The 17,189-nt window shown below is 39.2% G+C and overlaps 1 protein-coding gene across 3 annotated transcripts; it reads left to right on the forward strand.

Moving 5' to 3' along the window:
• Positions 1-10,243: 10,243 nt before the first annotated feature.
• cidec (cell death inducing DFFA like effector c) lies at positions 10,244-17,094 on the forward strand. Of its 3 annotated transcripts, none has more exons than XM_042497307.2 (6): positions 10,244-10,369; positions 13,536-13,604; positions 13,692-13,845; positions 14,317-14,466; positions 15,122-15,312; positions 16,652-17,094. In XM_042497307.2, exons 2-6 carry the CDS (start codon positions 13,540-13,542, stop codon positions 16,830-16,832), a joined length of 741 nt encoding a protein of 246 aa, XP_042353241.2. In that variant the 5' UTR covers positions 10,244-10,369; positions 13,536-13,539; the 3' UTR covers positions 16,833-17,094. The 3 variants fall into 3 exon arrangements, with proteins under 3 accessions (XP_042353241.2, XP_042353232.2, XP_042353224.2); XM_042497298.2 differs by lacking the exon at positions 10,244-10,369 and adding an exon at positions 10,376-10,570; XM_042497290.2 differs by lacking the exon at positions 10,244-10,369 and adding an exon at positions 13,064-13,212.
• Positions 17,095-17,189: the final 95 nt, after the last annotated feature.

Below are 17,189 nucleotides of genomic sequence, written 5' to 3' on the forward strand. Positions count from 1 at the left end.
TCTCAGCATGCTATTTTATGTTGTTTTTAGGTGTTTCCCGCTGTTTTTTGAACATGTCCCATTTTTACATTTTTTCCCTACTATAGCCCTTCTTTTTTGGTCATGTTTTCGACATGCTATATTATGTTGTTTTTGGCCGTTTTTTTGCAAGTTTTAATGCTATGGCGTGTCTCAGCATGCTATTTTACACTGTTTTGAGGTGTTTCCAGGTGTTTTTTGGACATGTCCAATTTTGACATTTTTGCCATACTATAGCCTTGCTTTTTTGGTCATTTTTTCGACATGCTATATTATGTTGTTTTTGGCCGTTTTTTGCAAGTTTAAATGCTATGGCGTGTCTCAGCATGCTATTTTATGTTGTTTTGAGGTGTTTCCAGCCATTTTTTGGACATGTCCGATTTTGACATTTTGCCATACTATAGCCTTGCTTTTTTGGTCATTTTTTAGACATGCAATATTATGTTGTTTTTGGCTGTTTTTTGCAAGTTTAAATGCTATGGCGTGTCTCAGCATGCTATTTTACACTGTTTTGAGGTTTTTCCAGCTGTTTTTTGGACATGTCCAATTTTGAGATTTTTGCCATACTATAGCCTTGCTTCTTTGGTCATTTTTTTGACATGTTAAATTAACTTGTTTTTCACCATTTTTTGCAAGTTTAAATGCTATGACGTGTCTCAGCACGCTATTTTATGCTGTTTTGAGGTGTTTCCAGCCATTTTTTGGACATGTCCAATTTTGACATTTTTGCCATACTATAGCCTTGCTTTTTTGGTCATTGTTTCGACATGTAAAATTATCTTGTTTTTCACCATCTTTTGCAAGTTTAAATGCTATGGCGTGTCTCAGCATGCTATTTTATGTTGTTTTGAGGTGTTTCCAGCCATTTTTTGGACATGTCCAATTCTGACATTTTTGCCATACTATAGCCTTGCTTTTTTGGTCATTTTTTCGACATGCTATATTATGTTGTTTTTGGCCGTTTTTTGCAAGTTTAAATGCTATGGCGTGTCTCAGCATGCTATTTTACACTGTTTTGAGGTGTTTCCAGCTGTTTTTGGACATGTCCAATTTTGACATTTTGCCATACTATAGCCTTGCTTTTTTGGTCATTTTTCGACATGCTATATTATGTTGTTTTGGCCATTTTTTGCAAGTTTAAATGCTATGGCGTGTCTCAGCATGCTATTTTACACTGTTTTGAGGTGTTTCCAGCCATTTTTGGGACATGTCCAATTTTGACATTTTTGCCATACTATAGCCTTGCTTTTTTGGTCATTGTTTCGACATGCTATATTATGTTGTTTTTGGCTGTTTTTTGCAAGTTTAAATGCTATGGCATGTCTCAGCATGCTATTTTATGTTGTTTTGAGGTGTTTCCAGCCATTTTTGGGACATGTCCAATTTTGACATTTTTGCCATACTATAGCCTTGCTTTTTTGGTCATTTTTTCGACATGTTAAGTTATCTTGTTTTTCAACATTTTTTGCAAGTTTAACTGCTATGGCGTGTCTCAGCACGCAATTTTTGTTGTTTTGAGGTGTTTTCAGCTGTTTTTAGGACATGTCACTTTTTGACATTTTTGCCATACTATAGCCTTGCTTTTTCGGTCATTTTTTCGACATGCTATATTATGTTGTTTTTGGCTGTTTTTTGCAAGTTTAAATGCTATGGCGTGTCTCAGCACGCTATTTTATGCTGCTTTGGGGTGTTTTCAGCTGTTTTTTGGACATGTCCAATTTTGACATTTTTGCCATACTATAGCCTTGCTTTTTTGGTCATTTTTTCGACATGTTGAATTAACTTGTTTTTCACCATTTTTTGCAAATTTAAATGCTATGGCGTGTCTCAGCACGCTATTTTATGCTGTTTTGAATTGTTTTCAGCCATTTTTTGGACATGTCCAATTCTGACAGTTTTGCCATACTATAGCCTTGCTTTTTTGGTCATTTTTTCGACATGTTAAGTTATCTTGTTTTTCACCATTTTTTGCAAGTTTAAATGCTATGACGTGTCTCAGCACGCTATTTTATGCTGTTTTGAGGTGTTTCCAGCCATTTTTTGGACGTCCAATTTTGACATTTTTGCCATACTATAGCATTGCTTTTTTGGTAGTTTTTTCGACATGCTATATTATGTTGATTTTGGCCGTATTTTGCAAGTTTTAATGCCATGGCATGTCTCAGCACGCTATTTCATGCTGTTTTGAGGTGTTTCCAGCTGTTTTTTGGACATGTCCAATTCTGACATTTTTGCCATACTATAGCCTTGCTTTTTTGGTCATTTTTTAGACATGCAATATTATGTTGTTTTTGGCTGTTTTTTGCAAGTTTAAATGCTATGACCTGTCTTAGCACACTATTTTATACTGTTTTGAGGTGTTTTCAGCTGTTTTTTGGACATGTCCAATTTTGACATTGTTGCCATACTATAGCCTTGCTTTTTTGGTCATTTTTTCGACATGCAATATTATGTTGTTTTTGGCCGTATTTTGCAAGTTTTAATGCTATGGCATGTCTCAGCAAGCTATTTCACACTGTTTTGAGGTGTTTCCAGCCATTTTTGGGACATGTCCAATTTTGACATTTTTGCCATAGCCTTGCTTTTTTGGTCATTTTTTCAACATGCTATATTATGTTGTTTTTGGCTGTTTTTTGCAAGTTTAAATGCTATGGCGTGTCTCAGCAAGCTATTTCACACTGTTTTGAGGTGTTTCCAGCCATTTTTTGGACATGTCAATTTTTGAAAGTTTTGCCATACTATAGCCTTGCTTTTTTGGTCATTTTTTTCGACATGTTAAATTAACTTGTTTTTCACCATTTTTTGCAAGTTTAAATGCTATGGCGTGTCTCAGCACGCTATTTTACGCTGTTTTGAGGTGTTTCCAGCCATTTTTTGGACATGTCCAATTTTGACATTGTTGCCATACTATAGCCTTGCTTTTTTGGTCATTTTTTCCACATGCTATATTATGTTGTTTTTGGCCGTATTTTGCGAGTTTTAATGCTATGGCGTGTCAGCAAGCTATTTCACACTGTTTTGAGGTGTTTCCAGCCATTTTTGGGACATGTCCAATTCTGAGATTTTTGCCATACTATAGCCTTGCTTTTTTGGTCATTTTTCGACATGTTAAGTTATCTTGTTTTTCACAGTTTTTTGCAAGTTTAAATGCTATATACTTGCTGGCCTTGCTTTTTTGGTCATCTTTTCATCATACGATATTTTGGTGTTTTTGGACGTATTTGCAACATTCTATGCTATGGTGTGTCTCAGCACGCACTTTTATGCTGTTTTGAGGTGTTTCAGCCATACTGTAGCCCTGCCTTTTTGGTCATGTTTGGGACATGCAATATCATCTTCGTCTCTACAAGCTATAATATGTTGTTTTCAGCCATTTTCATGACATGAGAAAATTTGACATTGAGCGACATAAAATACTATTGCCGTTTTGGCCATGTTTATGACCATTTTCATGACCTCAAAACATAATAATATAGTATGTTCTCAAAAATAACCAAAATGGCTTAAAACCATCATAATACAGTATGTCGTCATACTATTCTCTGACATTTAGGGTCATTTTTGATGACATACTGTACTATGACATTTTTTAGTCATTTTGGGTCATTTTTGACGACATACTATATTATCATGTTTTCGAGCCATTTTGGGGTCATTTTTGAAGACATACTATACTTTGACATTTTGAGGTCATTTTTGATGACATGTCATACTATGACGTGCTTGAGCCCTTCCGGGTCATTTGTGATGGCATACTATACAATGACATTTTTGGGTCATTTTGGGTCATTCTTGACAACATACTATACTATGACATATTTGGGTTATTTTTGACGAAATACTGTACTATGTCATTTTTGATGACATACAATGCCATGATGTTTGTGTGCCATTTTGGGTGCTTTTTGATGGCATACTATACTAAGACACTTTCTGTCGACATACCACACCATGATCTTTTTTTTATGATTTTTTATGATAACACATTATAGTATGGTGTTTTCTCATGATTTCAGACGGCCTGCTTTTACTATGACATTTTTTCATTATTTTTAACGGCACACTACAGCATGTTTTTCATGATTTTTGATGACATACTTTACTATGGCATTTTTTTTATAATTTCTGGCACCATACTATACTCGTCACAGTGTGAGGCAGGATGAGGACCAAAAATACAGAAACACAAAAGGGGAGCCAGGGGTACAAACAAAAGGGGAGCTTTAATGCTGATAATGACTCAAAAACAAACGGGTGATGAAAAATGCAAAGTATAAGTAAAACATGAAACAAAACTGGAACAAACCAGGATGATGTGGGTAGCTGCCCAGCGGGAGCAGGACATGTGGGCAGCCAGCCAGCTGGAGCAGGGTTAGGGGTTGTGGGCGGTGGTCCAACCGTAGCAGGGTTAGGGGTTGTGGGCGGTGGTCCAGCTGTTACAGGGAAAGGGGTCGGGGCAGGGGCCTTGCCCCGTGTCACCAGGCGCTGACCACTGACAGGGAGCAAGGACATGAGCAGGAGCTGGAACAGGAGCCAGCATGGGACGGAGCCTCTGCGTTGTCGAGAACCATGCTTGCCAGAAAGAACCCTCCTGATTGCGAGGCTCCCCAAAATGTTGAGCTGTCAGACTCAACCCCAACCACCACTAGGCTGAAAACCAGCCAGCGTGTGAACTGTCTCAGGCTGGGGGCTAGCATGCCAGTGGCTAGCTGGCACAGGGCAAGAAGGCTGCATTCGAACAATCCCATGCCTAATTGAAGAAAGTCCAGGCTGGTTAACAGCAGGCTTGGATGTAGGCTCAGGCTTTGGCTGGTAGTTAGGAACCTGGGGCTGAGGCTTGGCAGCTTAGGATGAGACCTCAAGCTCCACAACCTCCCAGCAAACCTCCATTAATCTTGCCGCCAGAGCTAGTTTCCCCTTAAAAGCTAAACGGAAAAACATCTTCATGGACTCAGCATCAGAGTCATTAGGGTGAAGAAGAGGCTCAACAACAGGTACAAAAAGTTCTGCTGGGTCCATGATTGGTCAGTTCGTACTGTCACAGTGTGAGGCAGGATGAGGACCCAAAATGCAGAAACACAAACAAAAAGCGAGCTTTAATGCTGATAATATCACAAAAACAAAAAGGTAACCAAAAATGCAATGTATAAATAAATGAAACAAAACTAAACAGAAATAAATCAGGTTGATACTGAAGGACACAGGAGAAGACACGAGGAAACACTGAGGATCACGAGGAAGATGAATGGGCAGGATACACAGCAGGAACAACAGCAGGGTGCACAAAAGCAGGGAGAACAGCAGCATGGACAACAGACAAACTCACAAAGAACAAATGACACAGGGCCCCCCTGTGTGTTTCCTTTTGTTCCTTTTGTTCCATCAAGGTGGCATAAGGAAAAGCTTGTCTTATTTTGGTAAGTCTCAATAGTTTAAGTGAGATATCTGCTCCATGAGCGTGGCTTATGTGAGTTTCTGCTCAGTAACCATGGTAACTTATGCTGTCTGCTTCATGGCAGGATAACTGTCAAGCTTGGTTTAAGCTGCATGTCAAAGAATATGAAAATACAGTTCCTTACAGCAGCCTATTTTTACTTTTGCGCCATGCTTTGGATGTTTTTCTCACAACGAGCATGAATGAAGATGTTTGACTTAGTTACATATAACGTGATGATAATTAAGGTTACAAAAAATAATGTCCCATCACTTTCACGGTCTTAAAAGTTTTTTATTTAGGCCCGTCCGTTTCAGTTAATTCTCATTTAATTCACAATCACTCTCATTTTAAAGATTTTAGACTGTAAGATATGTTGTGGCGATGTCCCATTTTGCATTTTGTATTTATTTTTTTCCCAATTGCATTTAGTCTGTCAGCATTTCTCTCCAGGCTGACTCCCACGCCCTGTAATGTAAATATCACTTTGTAATCTTTATAAAGCTCCATAAGCAGCATTTGTTCAGCCACTGAAAAATACATCGCTCTAATTTTTCCCTCTTCCTGACTAACTTGATCGTCTTTTCGTGCATCCATTCATCGGGGCTTCTTATGGACCCGGGCTGTGAACACAAAGTGAGGCTATGCAAGTCTGCCTTGATTAGACGAGGCTAGAATGACTTAGCGGAACGACTTGAGTCTTAATAGGGAGATGGCGGTGGTTTAAGCTGGGCATTTTCAGGTGCGCTTGGCTTTTTTTTAAGCTACATTGATGAAATATCCCCCTCAGGTATATATACAAAGGGCACTAATCAAGACAATGACACAGCTGGGTAAGTGTCCACAGGAACAGGAGGGAAACATAGTGACTGGTTAACTAAAGAAGGTGTGACTGGGAACATCAGGGTGGAGCAAATGAGACTTAGAAAGAAACAGGCGTGAAAGAGAGACTGACAGGGAAGGATAGGCAAGACTGATGTAGACAAATGAGGAATGGAAATACAGGAAAAAAAACAGGAAACACGGAAAACAATAAAACTGAAAACCTCAAAACAAGACTACTATAAACTCAAAATCCCACAATACTATGACGTTTTTTTCATGATCTTGATGACATGCAATACCATGATGTTTTTTTTTCATGATTTATGACAACATCGTATACTATGAAAATGTTTCATGATTTCTGATTAAATGCTGTAGCGTGACTTTTTAAATGATTTTTGATGACGTGCTATACTATGATGTTTTTTTCATAATTTTTGCCGATTTACCATACTATAACATTTTTCTATGGTATGACAATTATTCATGATTTTTGACGACTGTACTATGATTTCTTTTTTATGATTTCGGAAGACATACAATGACCTTTTTTCAAGACTTCTGACAACCCACTACACTAACATAATATTTTAAAATTATTACATACATTACAGAAATATATTTTAGACACATATTACGCACATACTGTTTTAGTTACATAGAAACATTTAGTTTTTGGTCAGTCTCCTCTCTCTCTCTCCGTGCTTTTGTCTTCATATCTCCTATCTCTCTCTGTCTCATCTCTCCTCTCTCTGCTTGTTTTCATATCCTCTGTGTGCTTTTGTCTCAATCCCTCTTCTGTCTCTGTCCTTTTGTCTTCATCTCTCCTCTCTGTGTTTGTTTTCATACCTCCTATCTATCTCTCTCTCTGTTCTGGCATCTAAAACTTGACTTTGCGATACTTGGCTTCAGCAAATCTTGCTATCACATCTTTCATTTTTCTAAGGTTACTATGAGCGGGCGGCGCGGCTGGCTGCTCTTGTCTGTTGACAGGCAGTCCCGCCAAAAAGTGATTGTCTGCCAGAAACTGATGGCCGTCTGCGGGAGCGCAAGCAGCCTGTTAAAACTGTATCGCCCAGTATTCCCGTATTCAGCTGCTCTCACATGGATCAAACAATTGTAGCATGCAAATACACACATCTGTGCTAAGAGCATTTTAATGTTTCTTGGAACCAAATTATTTACGATTTATAGTTTGATCAGGCAAGACATTTACACAATTCTAGACAATATTGTTGTTCCGCTGTTTGTATGTCAAAAATCTTGGTTTCATTTGGAAAATAGTTGATCATTATCTGCTATTATACTTATGAGCCTGCATTATATTACATGGAAGTAATTTTGAGGCAGGAACAACTCTCTCTTTTTGGCAGGTGTTTATATGTTGTACTGGCTCTTCAAAGGTATTTCAACAGGTAAAAGGAGGTTAAAAAGGATTGGAGAGGTTATACTCTCGGGCACAGAGCAGATTATATAATGCAGGCTCATAAGGATAACAGCAGATAATATCCTTATTTTTACATTGCCCATCTGGAAAGTATGATAGACTACTTTCCAAACGTAAACAAGATTTTAGACATATTACACACATACAAACCATGGAAAGAACAATATTGTCTGTAACCGCATAAATGTCATGCCTAATCAAACTATAAATTGTCGACACATGAAAACTATGTTTCAAGAAACATTAAAGTTTTACAAAGACGTACCTATGCTCTTACCACGGACATCAGGTTATATGTATTTAAATGTTACGACTGTTTGATCCATGTGAGAGTAGCTGAAGACATGAATACTTGGCGATACAAATTTAACAAGCTGGTTGCGCTCCCGCGGACGGCAATCAGTTTTCTGGCAGATGATCACTTTTTGGCACAACACCTGCACTGCTTTAAAAAAGGTACATACCTATTGCAGGTTTGTTAAAAACTCTGTTTTTTTCTAAATCGTCTTCTTTTTCTGTGAACCGCTCTCGTTGCTTAGCTTCATGGTTTATCTCGATTAGTCTCTTTTTCGTATTTTGTTTACACAGATTTCACTATAATACATCCATGTGTTTACATGAATTGATTCTTGGCGCGCTGGAATCATTTCCGCATAAGCCCTGCGCAGTACCGTGATGCGCATCATGGAATAGTCCATGTAGTGCCGACAGGTGGGGGCGAGGGGGGGAGGGGCAAATGGCCTAATGGGAAAGTCCGCCTAGGCCTTGGATTGTTGTTGTCCAACAACTGCAGCCTGTGAGTTGACAGATACACAATAGCAAGCCGGATAAATCGTTTTGCTATGGAAAATAATGTGAAGCTATTTCTATTTGGCATAACAAGAAACGTTAGCGTGTGCTTTTTGCAGTGCATGCATTCGGTAATAGAAACGGTAGTAAGCAGAGATTTAACCATGCGGTAGAACAGTGATAATGACAACATTATACAGTGAGAGCATACATAAATATCAGTAATGAACCCAAACTGATAAGACTGTTTGGTCACTTCACAGATTTTTTTCAGCCACTCTGCAATGAAACAATGCTAACCATCGAGACCAAGCTAACGTTAGCTCCACATCAACATCAGAGTAAGGCAAGATATAGCCTGTCACCAACTTAGCAACGTGGCTTTATTACAAGTTTAATCAAACAGAAATTAACCAGGCGTTACATTAATTTGCTTTAATGCAGAAATGAGGCGAACTCACCATCGTTTGGAGTCCTATCGGGTCCCTTTAGCTCTGGCCACCTCGGAAAAGCAGCTCCGGTGTTTACCCTCGTTTTATCTCGGGCTCGGTTGAATTCTTTCTTTTTAGCCCGCTTTTCGTCTTCGGTCTGCTTTTGTGACTCTGTCTTCACCGTGCACGCCGTTGTCGGCAGAGGAATGGGCAGTTTTTTTCATTGTTGATTGTTGTTTTTCGGCCTTTGTGTTCCTAATTATCCTCCCGATGCCGCGCGCTGACAGTCGTGAGCTTGACTGAGCGTGCGCGAGGGAGGGGAGGGGGTCTGCGCAGCGTGTGCGCGAGCAGTGACTGACACTGCGTAGAGACCCCCTGACTCTGATTGGTTGAGCTCTGCCGGGGCGTGGATGATTTCAATAATTCCCAACATAAGCACCAGAAGAAGCCAGAGGAACCTGATTATTTTAACACAGATCACCTGTCTCATGTAGCCTACTCCTCTCAAAATATTGTGACAGTCCTGAGAAATGTGACAAAAACGTATTTTAATAGTAGTTCCCAAATGAAGCTTAAAAATAAACATCCAACTCTGCTCCGTTTCCTCTACTGTTGTTGCACTGTGCCCCTCAGCAATCAGCGCCCCCTGCTGTCCACACCGTGCCCCCGCGCCTCAGCAGTGTCAGACCCTCCCTCCAGCCTGTGGGCCCCGTCTCCTCATTTACATACAACTCTAAAATCCAAATGGAAAATGCAAATGGAAAAATGGAAAAGATTACATTTAAATGGAGAATATAAAATTTAACTTTCGACATGATTAAGTGAAACGCAAGTTTTTGATATAAGTATTTCAATTTCACATTTTAAGTGTCATATTTGATGTTTCCCTTATATTTTCCCATTGCCATTGACAGTTCCTTACAGTTTAAGATTTCAGTTTGAGCTTTTCCATTTAAGCTTTTGCATTTTAAATTTCACCTTTCTGATTGTCACTTTACATTTCCAAATTATCATTTAAAATTCTAAATTTGCTTTTTCGATTTCCTTTTTCTTCTAAAGTCTTTTATGACCTGATTATTCCTAGTTAGGTGGTTAAATTAAAAATCTTTTCAATTTTATGTCTTTTAATCTTCTTTTTGAAATTTTAATTGGAATTGTGTCCATGAAACAAAGTCAAAGTCAGCTGTACTGCCAATTGGGACATGTAGCCTATGTTAGACATACTGGAATTGAAATTGCGTTTCTCTCCATCATGCCCACGGTGCAAAAAAGTACAAAGAGAAAATAAAGAATAGGCTACTGGAGCCTTCACTTAATCAATTTGTCGTTTGTCCACATGATGTCCTCAGTTTTCCTCTTCTCCTGCCCAGACACTATATAATTCACAGGTCTTTGACGACGTGAGGAGCTGCCTTTTGCCAAACTGTAAGCTAATATTAGTCAAATATATTCGTTGTGTCCACTTCTTAACTGAGCAGCTTATTGTTTATAAATTGCTCGTAAGGAAGCATTCAAACAAAGGGTCAGACAGCAGTGAGTCCTTAGTCTAATCCAGGTGTTGTTAATTAGTGCTGAGGTAGTGAGGGCGCTCGTGTGGCTGCACTTGCGGGAACACTCAAGTGAAAAGTAAGTCTGAATATAAAAATAAGCTGTCTTTGTCTTGGGTTATATAATAATTTGCTGTCTACAAAGTAAAACAAGGTAGTGCATAGAAACCACTGTTTTTCTGTTACTTAAAGTTTAACATTATGTTATGTTGGTATTTTCAGATTCTCATTAGGGTGACCAGTTGCTTCATTTTCAAAGGACTCCACTTAAGTGGTTGTAAAATTAAATTTTTTTATACCTCAGTTTGTTAATACAACAGGTTTTGTTCTATCCGACTGCTGAATATATGTGTATATTTTCTCCAGTTGAGATGGTTTTATGTTGTGTTACTCAAACAGGTGAACCCCAAACCTCTACAAGTTCGACACTTTATTTCGGACTGCAGATAGTCTTTTTTTTTTTTTTTTTGCAGTTGTAGTTGTGTGACCATAAAGATGAACAGTAGATTACAGACTGTTCAGTTGGCAAATTATGCACTTAAAACCATTACGTCAGGACTGTGTGTGTGTTCCTTATGTGTGATGAGATTAAGTTTTACTCTCATGTCCTCTGTTTCCTTTCATGATGCCTCAGTTGTGCAGGAGTCTGCTGAGTGTGAATGATATGCTGCTCAGCTGAGCGTAAACCTTCAGAGTCACAGATATTGAAATGTAGCCACTGGCAATGAATTGTGTGAGAGAACAGCAGTGTGTGGCCTTTCATCTGAACCCAAAGTTTATGTAAGAGGGGCAGTCATTGGTAAATCTCTTTTAACATCACATCAGGTGTGTCACACCGGGTCACTTCTGATCCACTGAGTTGTTTGTGTTTTTTGAGACAAACATACAGAAATCTAACTTTTTAAACCATTTAAAGAGCATTATTAGCTGGATTACTGGGCTGAACTTGGCTCGTGTGGCCCTAAATCAGACCCTCTGCGCGAAGTTGCTGTTACTGACTTTACATTTCTTGTCACATAGTTAAACTTAGTCATTCATGTCGATAACAGAGCCCCAAAAGTCCCACTGAAAAACAGAGAGAATAGCCTTTACATTCACTGTGAACGTGTCACAAGACAGAAAACATAATGATACATTTTAAATGAGTGTTGGTCCCATCATTTAATCTAAATGACTTTAGAGGAGCTAAGCTGTCTATGCAATCTGGGCCCTTCAAGACTGATTTGATGATCATTTGAAGAAAGCTTTTTGATATATTGTGCATGCCAGATAACCTACATTGAGGGATTTTTTTTATTATCATTCATTTATTTTGTGATGTTTCACTTGACTGTATACTCCTTAAAATGTGTAACTGAATAGTTTTAAGGGCCCCACCTCTGCAAAAAAACCCCTATTTTTGTGCAGATATAATAATGTCAATTCAGTTGTCGTCATTTTTTAACAAAGAGAAGTTTGTCTGGACTACAAATGTCAATTCCCATTACATTAATGGTTGTGGAAACTGGTCCGTTAAGGCCAAATTAGTTACCGTGCCCAGGTGCTCATTGTTTCATAATCTACCTATGACATAGTAGATGTGGCTCTGCTTCTTCCCACTAAAACATCAGATGTGCCTGGGTAATAATGCTTTCACATAACTTTCATATCAATTTGTGGGTTTTGATTGTTGTGACGGCGAGACTACGCAGGTGATCTCAGGCTGCCTGTATATCTAGTTGTGTAACATGATGTGATAACAGGGAGGTGTGGGCCCTCATTGCCTACACAAGGCGGTACACCAAGATAACGTGTGAATGTTAACCCAATGACCTAATGGGGAAATTTTTCAAGAATTATGCTTTTGCAGCAGTTGAATTACTGTCAAATATTCTCCACAACCTCTGAGACAGAGGGAGTGAGGTGAAAATTGTTAAGTATTGTAAGTTTTCTCAGATGTTGAAGTTAAAATAGGTCTATATGAAAAAAAATCTATAATTTTCTCCTTTTTAGATAATGGGAATTTATTTTTTGTATAATCAACAAAAAGTCTTTTGACTGCATTGAGAAAATTCAACTCAAACATGGCAGGTATCACTTCTTCATTGTCTGTGTGTTTGTTAAAGGTTTTTTGTGTAGGATTTAGACAGATTAATTGGCAGAAATGGAAAATAATATGTTTCCTACAGTATAATCACTGGGAAAATAAGAATGGTCATGTTTTCGTTACCTTAGAATCATCCGTTCTTCAAACTTCTGGTAGTTTTGTCACAAACCCTGTGTTTTCTTGAGAGGGTTGATTCACCGTTATTAGCCTAAACAAATCATATTTTTTACACCAGCTGTTATTTAACCATGCAGACAGAGGTTTTCTGCCACCAATCCAATACAGTGGAGTTAAACAGAATGTGTTCTCCTCTTATCATTAAAAGTTACGTTTTAATGTCTTTTGAAATATTTCCAACAACAGTCAGCATGTTTTCATGGGGACTATTTGTTCAGTAGAAGTTGTTCCAGTGAAAACTGGGGCTTTCACAGGGGAGTGTCACTTTGAGTGTTCATGGTGAATTACTCAATAAAGCTTAAAACTAGCTCACCAGTCATCAGCACAAAGTTCAGTGACCAAGTGGTGCAAGAAACAGCAACAAGAGAAGAGAACGTGTGTTATCAGATTGGTCGAATGGAGTTAAGAGCCGCACTTCAGGATCTCAAGGACAGCTACAAGGATTACACTCAAAAAGGGTCAGGAGGACAGCTTCCGAAATGTCAACTTTTAAAACATTAAGATTTATGTTGCAGATTTCTTTTGTCTCTTTATCTGAACATTAGTGTCAAGTGTTTTTTTTGGAAAAAAAGGTTTAGTTTTAGAGATTAGAGTTGGTTGTGATAGATGTTGACATAGACATGAAATAGAGCATGTGGTACCAAAATTTACTGTATTAGTATTCTCTCAAAGTTACTACTTGTGCCCTCTGTGAGGCCTGTTAGTAATGTTGTTTACTAGGGATGATGTGCTGCCTTGTAGTTTAGTCTTATTGTTAAACTGACGTTTCCTCCAATTGCAGTTCAATGACCACTCAGATGGATTATGCGATGAGGTCTCTCAGCCTTCTGACTCCGTCCTCCCTCTCCAAGTAAGAGCACTGCTCCGTGGGGTGAATGGGATCGTCAACAATCACCAGTTGAGTGTTTAACATAATGACTTTGTATCTTTTTCTCAGGCGTGTGGCAGACAGCGTCTCAGCCAGCGCCTCCATGACCCAGCAACTCCTGTCGGGTCGAGCTCCTCGGCCAAAACCCTTTAGGGTCACAAATGCTGATCGCAGTATGAAGAAGGGCATCATGGCGGACACGTTACAAGACCTGATGAACAAGGTAAGGAGTGTGTGTGAAGTGTTGAGAGGGCCAGGGAGGAATATTGATGTAGTAGATGGTTAATGATGTCCAATTTGACAAAAACTAAAATTAAGGACATTTCCTGTATTTTTATTTTCTTTCAGCTGGTTTTGTAAGAACACAATGTCCTTTCAGTTACTTTAATCGAATTTTTATTTTTATATTTTGTTGACTAAAATGTTTTTTTCGCACCTAGCTTACTCTTTAGCTTTAGTCAACCATAATAATGTTGCAACAGACTGGCCTGTGACTCACTTATTGCATCACCATCTGTGAACTAATGCTGGTGAAAGTTCACAAGAATGAGGTGTACATTTGGTATCTGACTGTAATAGTGCTCTATCTGTGTATATGAATTGTCTTCTAATGAGTAATATGCCCACATGACCTGTGACCTAGTTATGTACCATGTGATGTATACCTAAGATCTGTCTGCGCTTGCGCTGTCAGGTCAGCGACTCGTTGAGTGCACCGTGCGTCAGCACCCTGGTGTTGGATGAAGACGGCACGGGGGTCGACACAGAAGAATTCTTCCAGACGCTGCCTGAAAACGCCGCCCTCATGGCTCTAGAGAAGGACAACAAGTGGACCCCACATCCGGTATGATGGTGTTTGACTCACATCAACCACTGGGTGACACTGTTGATCAGCTGCACAGTGTGACGCTCAACATCTTCATCTTCGCTACTTTTACTCAGCTTTTGTTATGCCAGTGATTCTTTGATGTGGTGACTGAACAAATATCTGTTGCTTTAATGCTGCAGCTATGAATGTGGATGGTACAGGGCTCTGCAGACTGAAGAATAATACACTGAGTGAAATTTAATCAGCAAATATTGTATGCTGCATAATGAATAGGGGAACAATATGTCAGTTATTGTGCAGAGGGCGAACACCAGAGATTAGTTTCCTCCTTTATATAATTTTTGAATCAAGAAGAATCAAAGGCTGGGGTTGAATATTAATCAGACCCAGAGGTATTATCAAATCTGAATGCCGTTCACCCAAAAGCAATTCATTTCCATAGAAATGGATGCATGCATTGATCTAAATCTAGAATAGTGACCACACATTGACCTGGCTTCATTGTCCTTTACCATTCCCATCATCATTGGCAGGAAATGCTCCATTCTGCAATCCAGCTGTCTGCTGGTGGAGCTGCTTTTTGTCCAGTTTGCCGGCTGCAATCACACCAACAAAAATGTGTCTGTACCCTATTGACCCGACTTGTGTTTCTGTCCCTGTCGCCTTACAGAACAGCCTCTCCAGGGATCAGCTCAATGCGTGCAAGCCACAGCAGCGGAAAGATGTGGCCAAGCTGACCTTTGACCTCTACAAAACCAATCCCAAAGATTTCATCGGCTGCCTGAACGTCAAAGCGACCCTGTACGGTGCCTATTCTGTGTCCTATGACCTGCGCTGCTACGCTGCAAAATCTATGCTGAAGTGAGTGAAGGAGTCGGCCAAGTTTCTGAAACCTTCTTGTGCATTTGTGTAGAACTATTATGTAATTGATGTCTGTTTGTTTCTTCATATCAAAGCATTCCCCTGGTGACTTTACTGAAGCACGCTTTGGAGCCAGAGTAATAGTTTAATCCAGTTAGAGATGAAAATTGCTGCATTTGAATTAGTTTCTAATCCATAAAATACCACGCTAATCATCACCTTCTGCAGTTCAGCCACCCACAAACAATTCAGTTTTTTACTGTAAATCAACTGTTTTTCTAGTAGTAATATGCATAAAACCCCTAACATGCAAAGTCTAAATGTATATTGTGCTGTGTATACCTATGTGGGTGGTGGAGTTGAAATGATCAGATTGCAGAGGAACAAAGGCTAGATTTTACCGAGATTAATTTTGGGGGAAGTTATGTCATCGCTGCTGAGATCTGCTCTCTTTCAGCTTTGGCACAGAGCTTCAGTCAGAGAGGATTACATTTTGCAGAGTTGTCAAATATGGGGCTTTTGTGCTCACAGTGCAGTGGGTTTGATTCTTAGGTCCATTTTTAAGTTTTTTTTTATTTCCTGTCAGTCCTTTTCTCGTCAGCCTGTTTAACCTGTCATGCTTGTCTATTTAATTCTGCATAACCATTACTCAAGACATGATAAAAGGTATATAAAAGCACGCACATCCAGATAATGAACACTAGGTGCTGGACTACAGATCATGCAAAGACGTTTAAACAAAGTCCACATACTAGTCTGTCCTTCCATGAATGTTTATTTATTTTAGTTACCAAGGGGGGGACGTTTCATCTTTACGTTTAGTGGAGAGTGTGAAGCTCAAAACAACACCTTGGTGGTAGTTCAAATAAATATTCATGGGAGCATAGTCTAGTATTTTGGACTCTGCTTTTCTGTCATTTACTCAAGACATAACATCTATTTTTTTTGATAATATAATATTTATTTATAAAGTGCTTTTCAAAGCAGTTTAAAAGTGCTTAACAAGCCAACAAAATACAAGACATGTCATAAAAAATAGGTTTTAAAAGAAAACTTTCACAGGAAATTCAAACTCAAGTAAAATCAATAAAGACTCTCCGACATTAGTTTGTTATAAGAAGAAACTCAAAAGACTCGCCCGACCCAATTTTCTCGGGCAAATCATTCCAGAGCCCCAGACCTCTGACAGCAAATGATCTGTTTCTGATAATATTCTAATACATAGGGAAAACCTAAGTAGTTCAAACACTGTGCTTGTGCTTGTCTTTAGCTGTTTCTGCATGTGAAAGTTTGCTATCTATATTCACTCCCCCCTTTTCTCTCTTCATTGTGCTTCCAGGGAGGTTCTGCGATGGACCATCTTCTCCATGCAGGCCACAGGCCACATCCTGCTGGGCTCCTCCTGCTACATCGAGCAGCTGTTGGAGGAGGAGGAGCGGGCAGAGAAGAGCCTGACACTGCCTCAGGAAGGCCGGCTCAGACAGCTGCAGAGCATGCTGCTGGGAAAGATATCCCACTGATGATGGACTAGAGCTGACAATGGTGGAGCATCGTCCTCTCGTAGACTAAGGGCACATTGTAGATGGTCACGGATGAAACTGTTCTCCACATGTTCAGTTTCCTGTGAAATTTATTGACATTGCAACAGTCTCACTGTCACTTTCTCGCTCTGTTACATTTATGTACCTCAAAGCTGTCACCACAAGTTATTCCTCAGAAAGCACTTTTACTCACTACTGTAACTTTTTCCTATGGAGATAAATAAATAAAAGTAAGACTTTTTTTTTATTTTCTCATTCCTGAAAGTCCATTTAAGTACACATACAGTGAGTCCACATGGGAGCTTAGATGTGCAGTGTGAGCCCATTAAGCTGGTT

This window comes from Plectropomus leopardus, chromosome 2, assembly GCF_026936395.1.
Source record: "Plectropomus leopardus strain MGB_pleo_1.0 chromosome 2, ASM2693639v1, whole genome shotgun sequence".
NCBI classification, from domain to species: Eukaryota; Metazoa; Chordata; class Actinopteri; order Perciformes; family Serranidae; genus Plectropomus; species Plectropomus leopardus.

Coding starts and splice junctions, on each gene's coding strand:
- cidec (XM_042497290.2), top strand. CDS start 13,151: ATGGAGTTAAGAGCCGCACTTCAGGATCTCAAGGACAGCTACAAGGAT. Junction 14,467..15,121: donor ACAAGTGGACCCCACATCCG/GTATGATGGTGT, acceptor GTCGCCTTACAG/AACAGCCTCTCCAGGGATCA. Junction 15,313..16,651: donor GCTGCAAAATCTATGCTGAA/GTGAGTGAAGGA, acceptor TTGTGCTTCCAG/GGAGGTTCTGCGATGGACCA.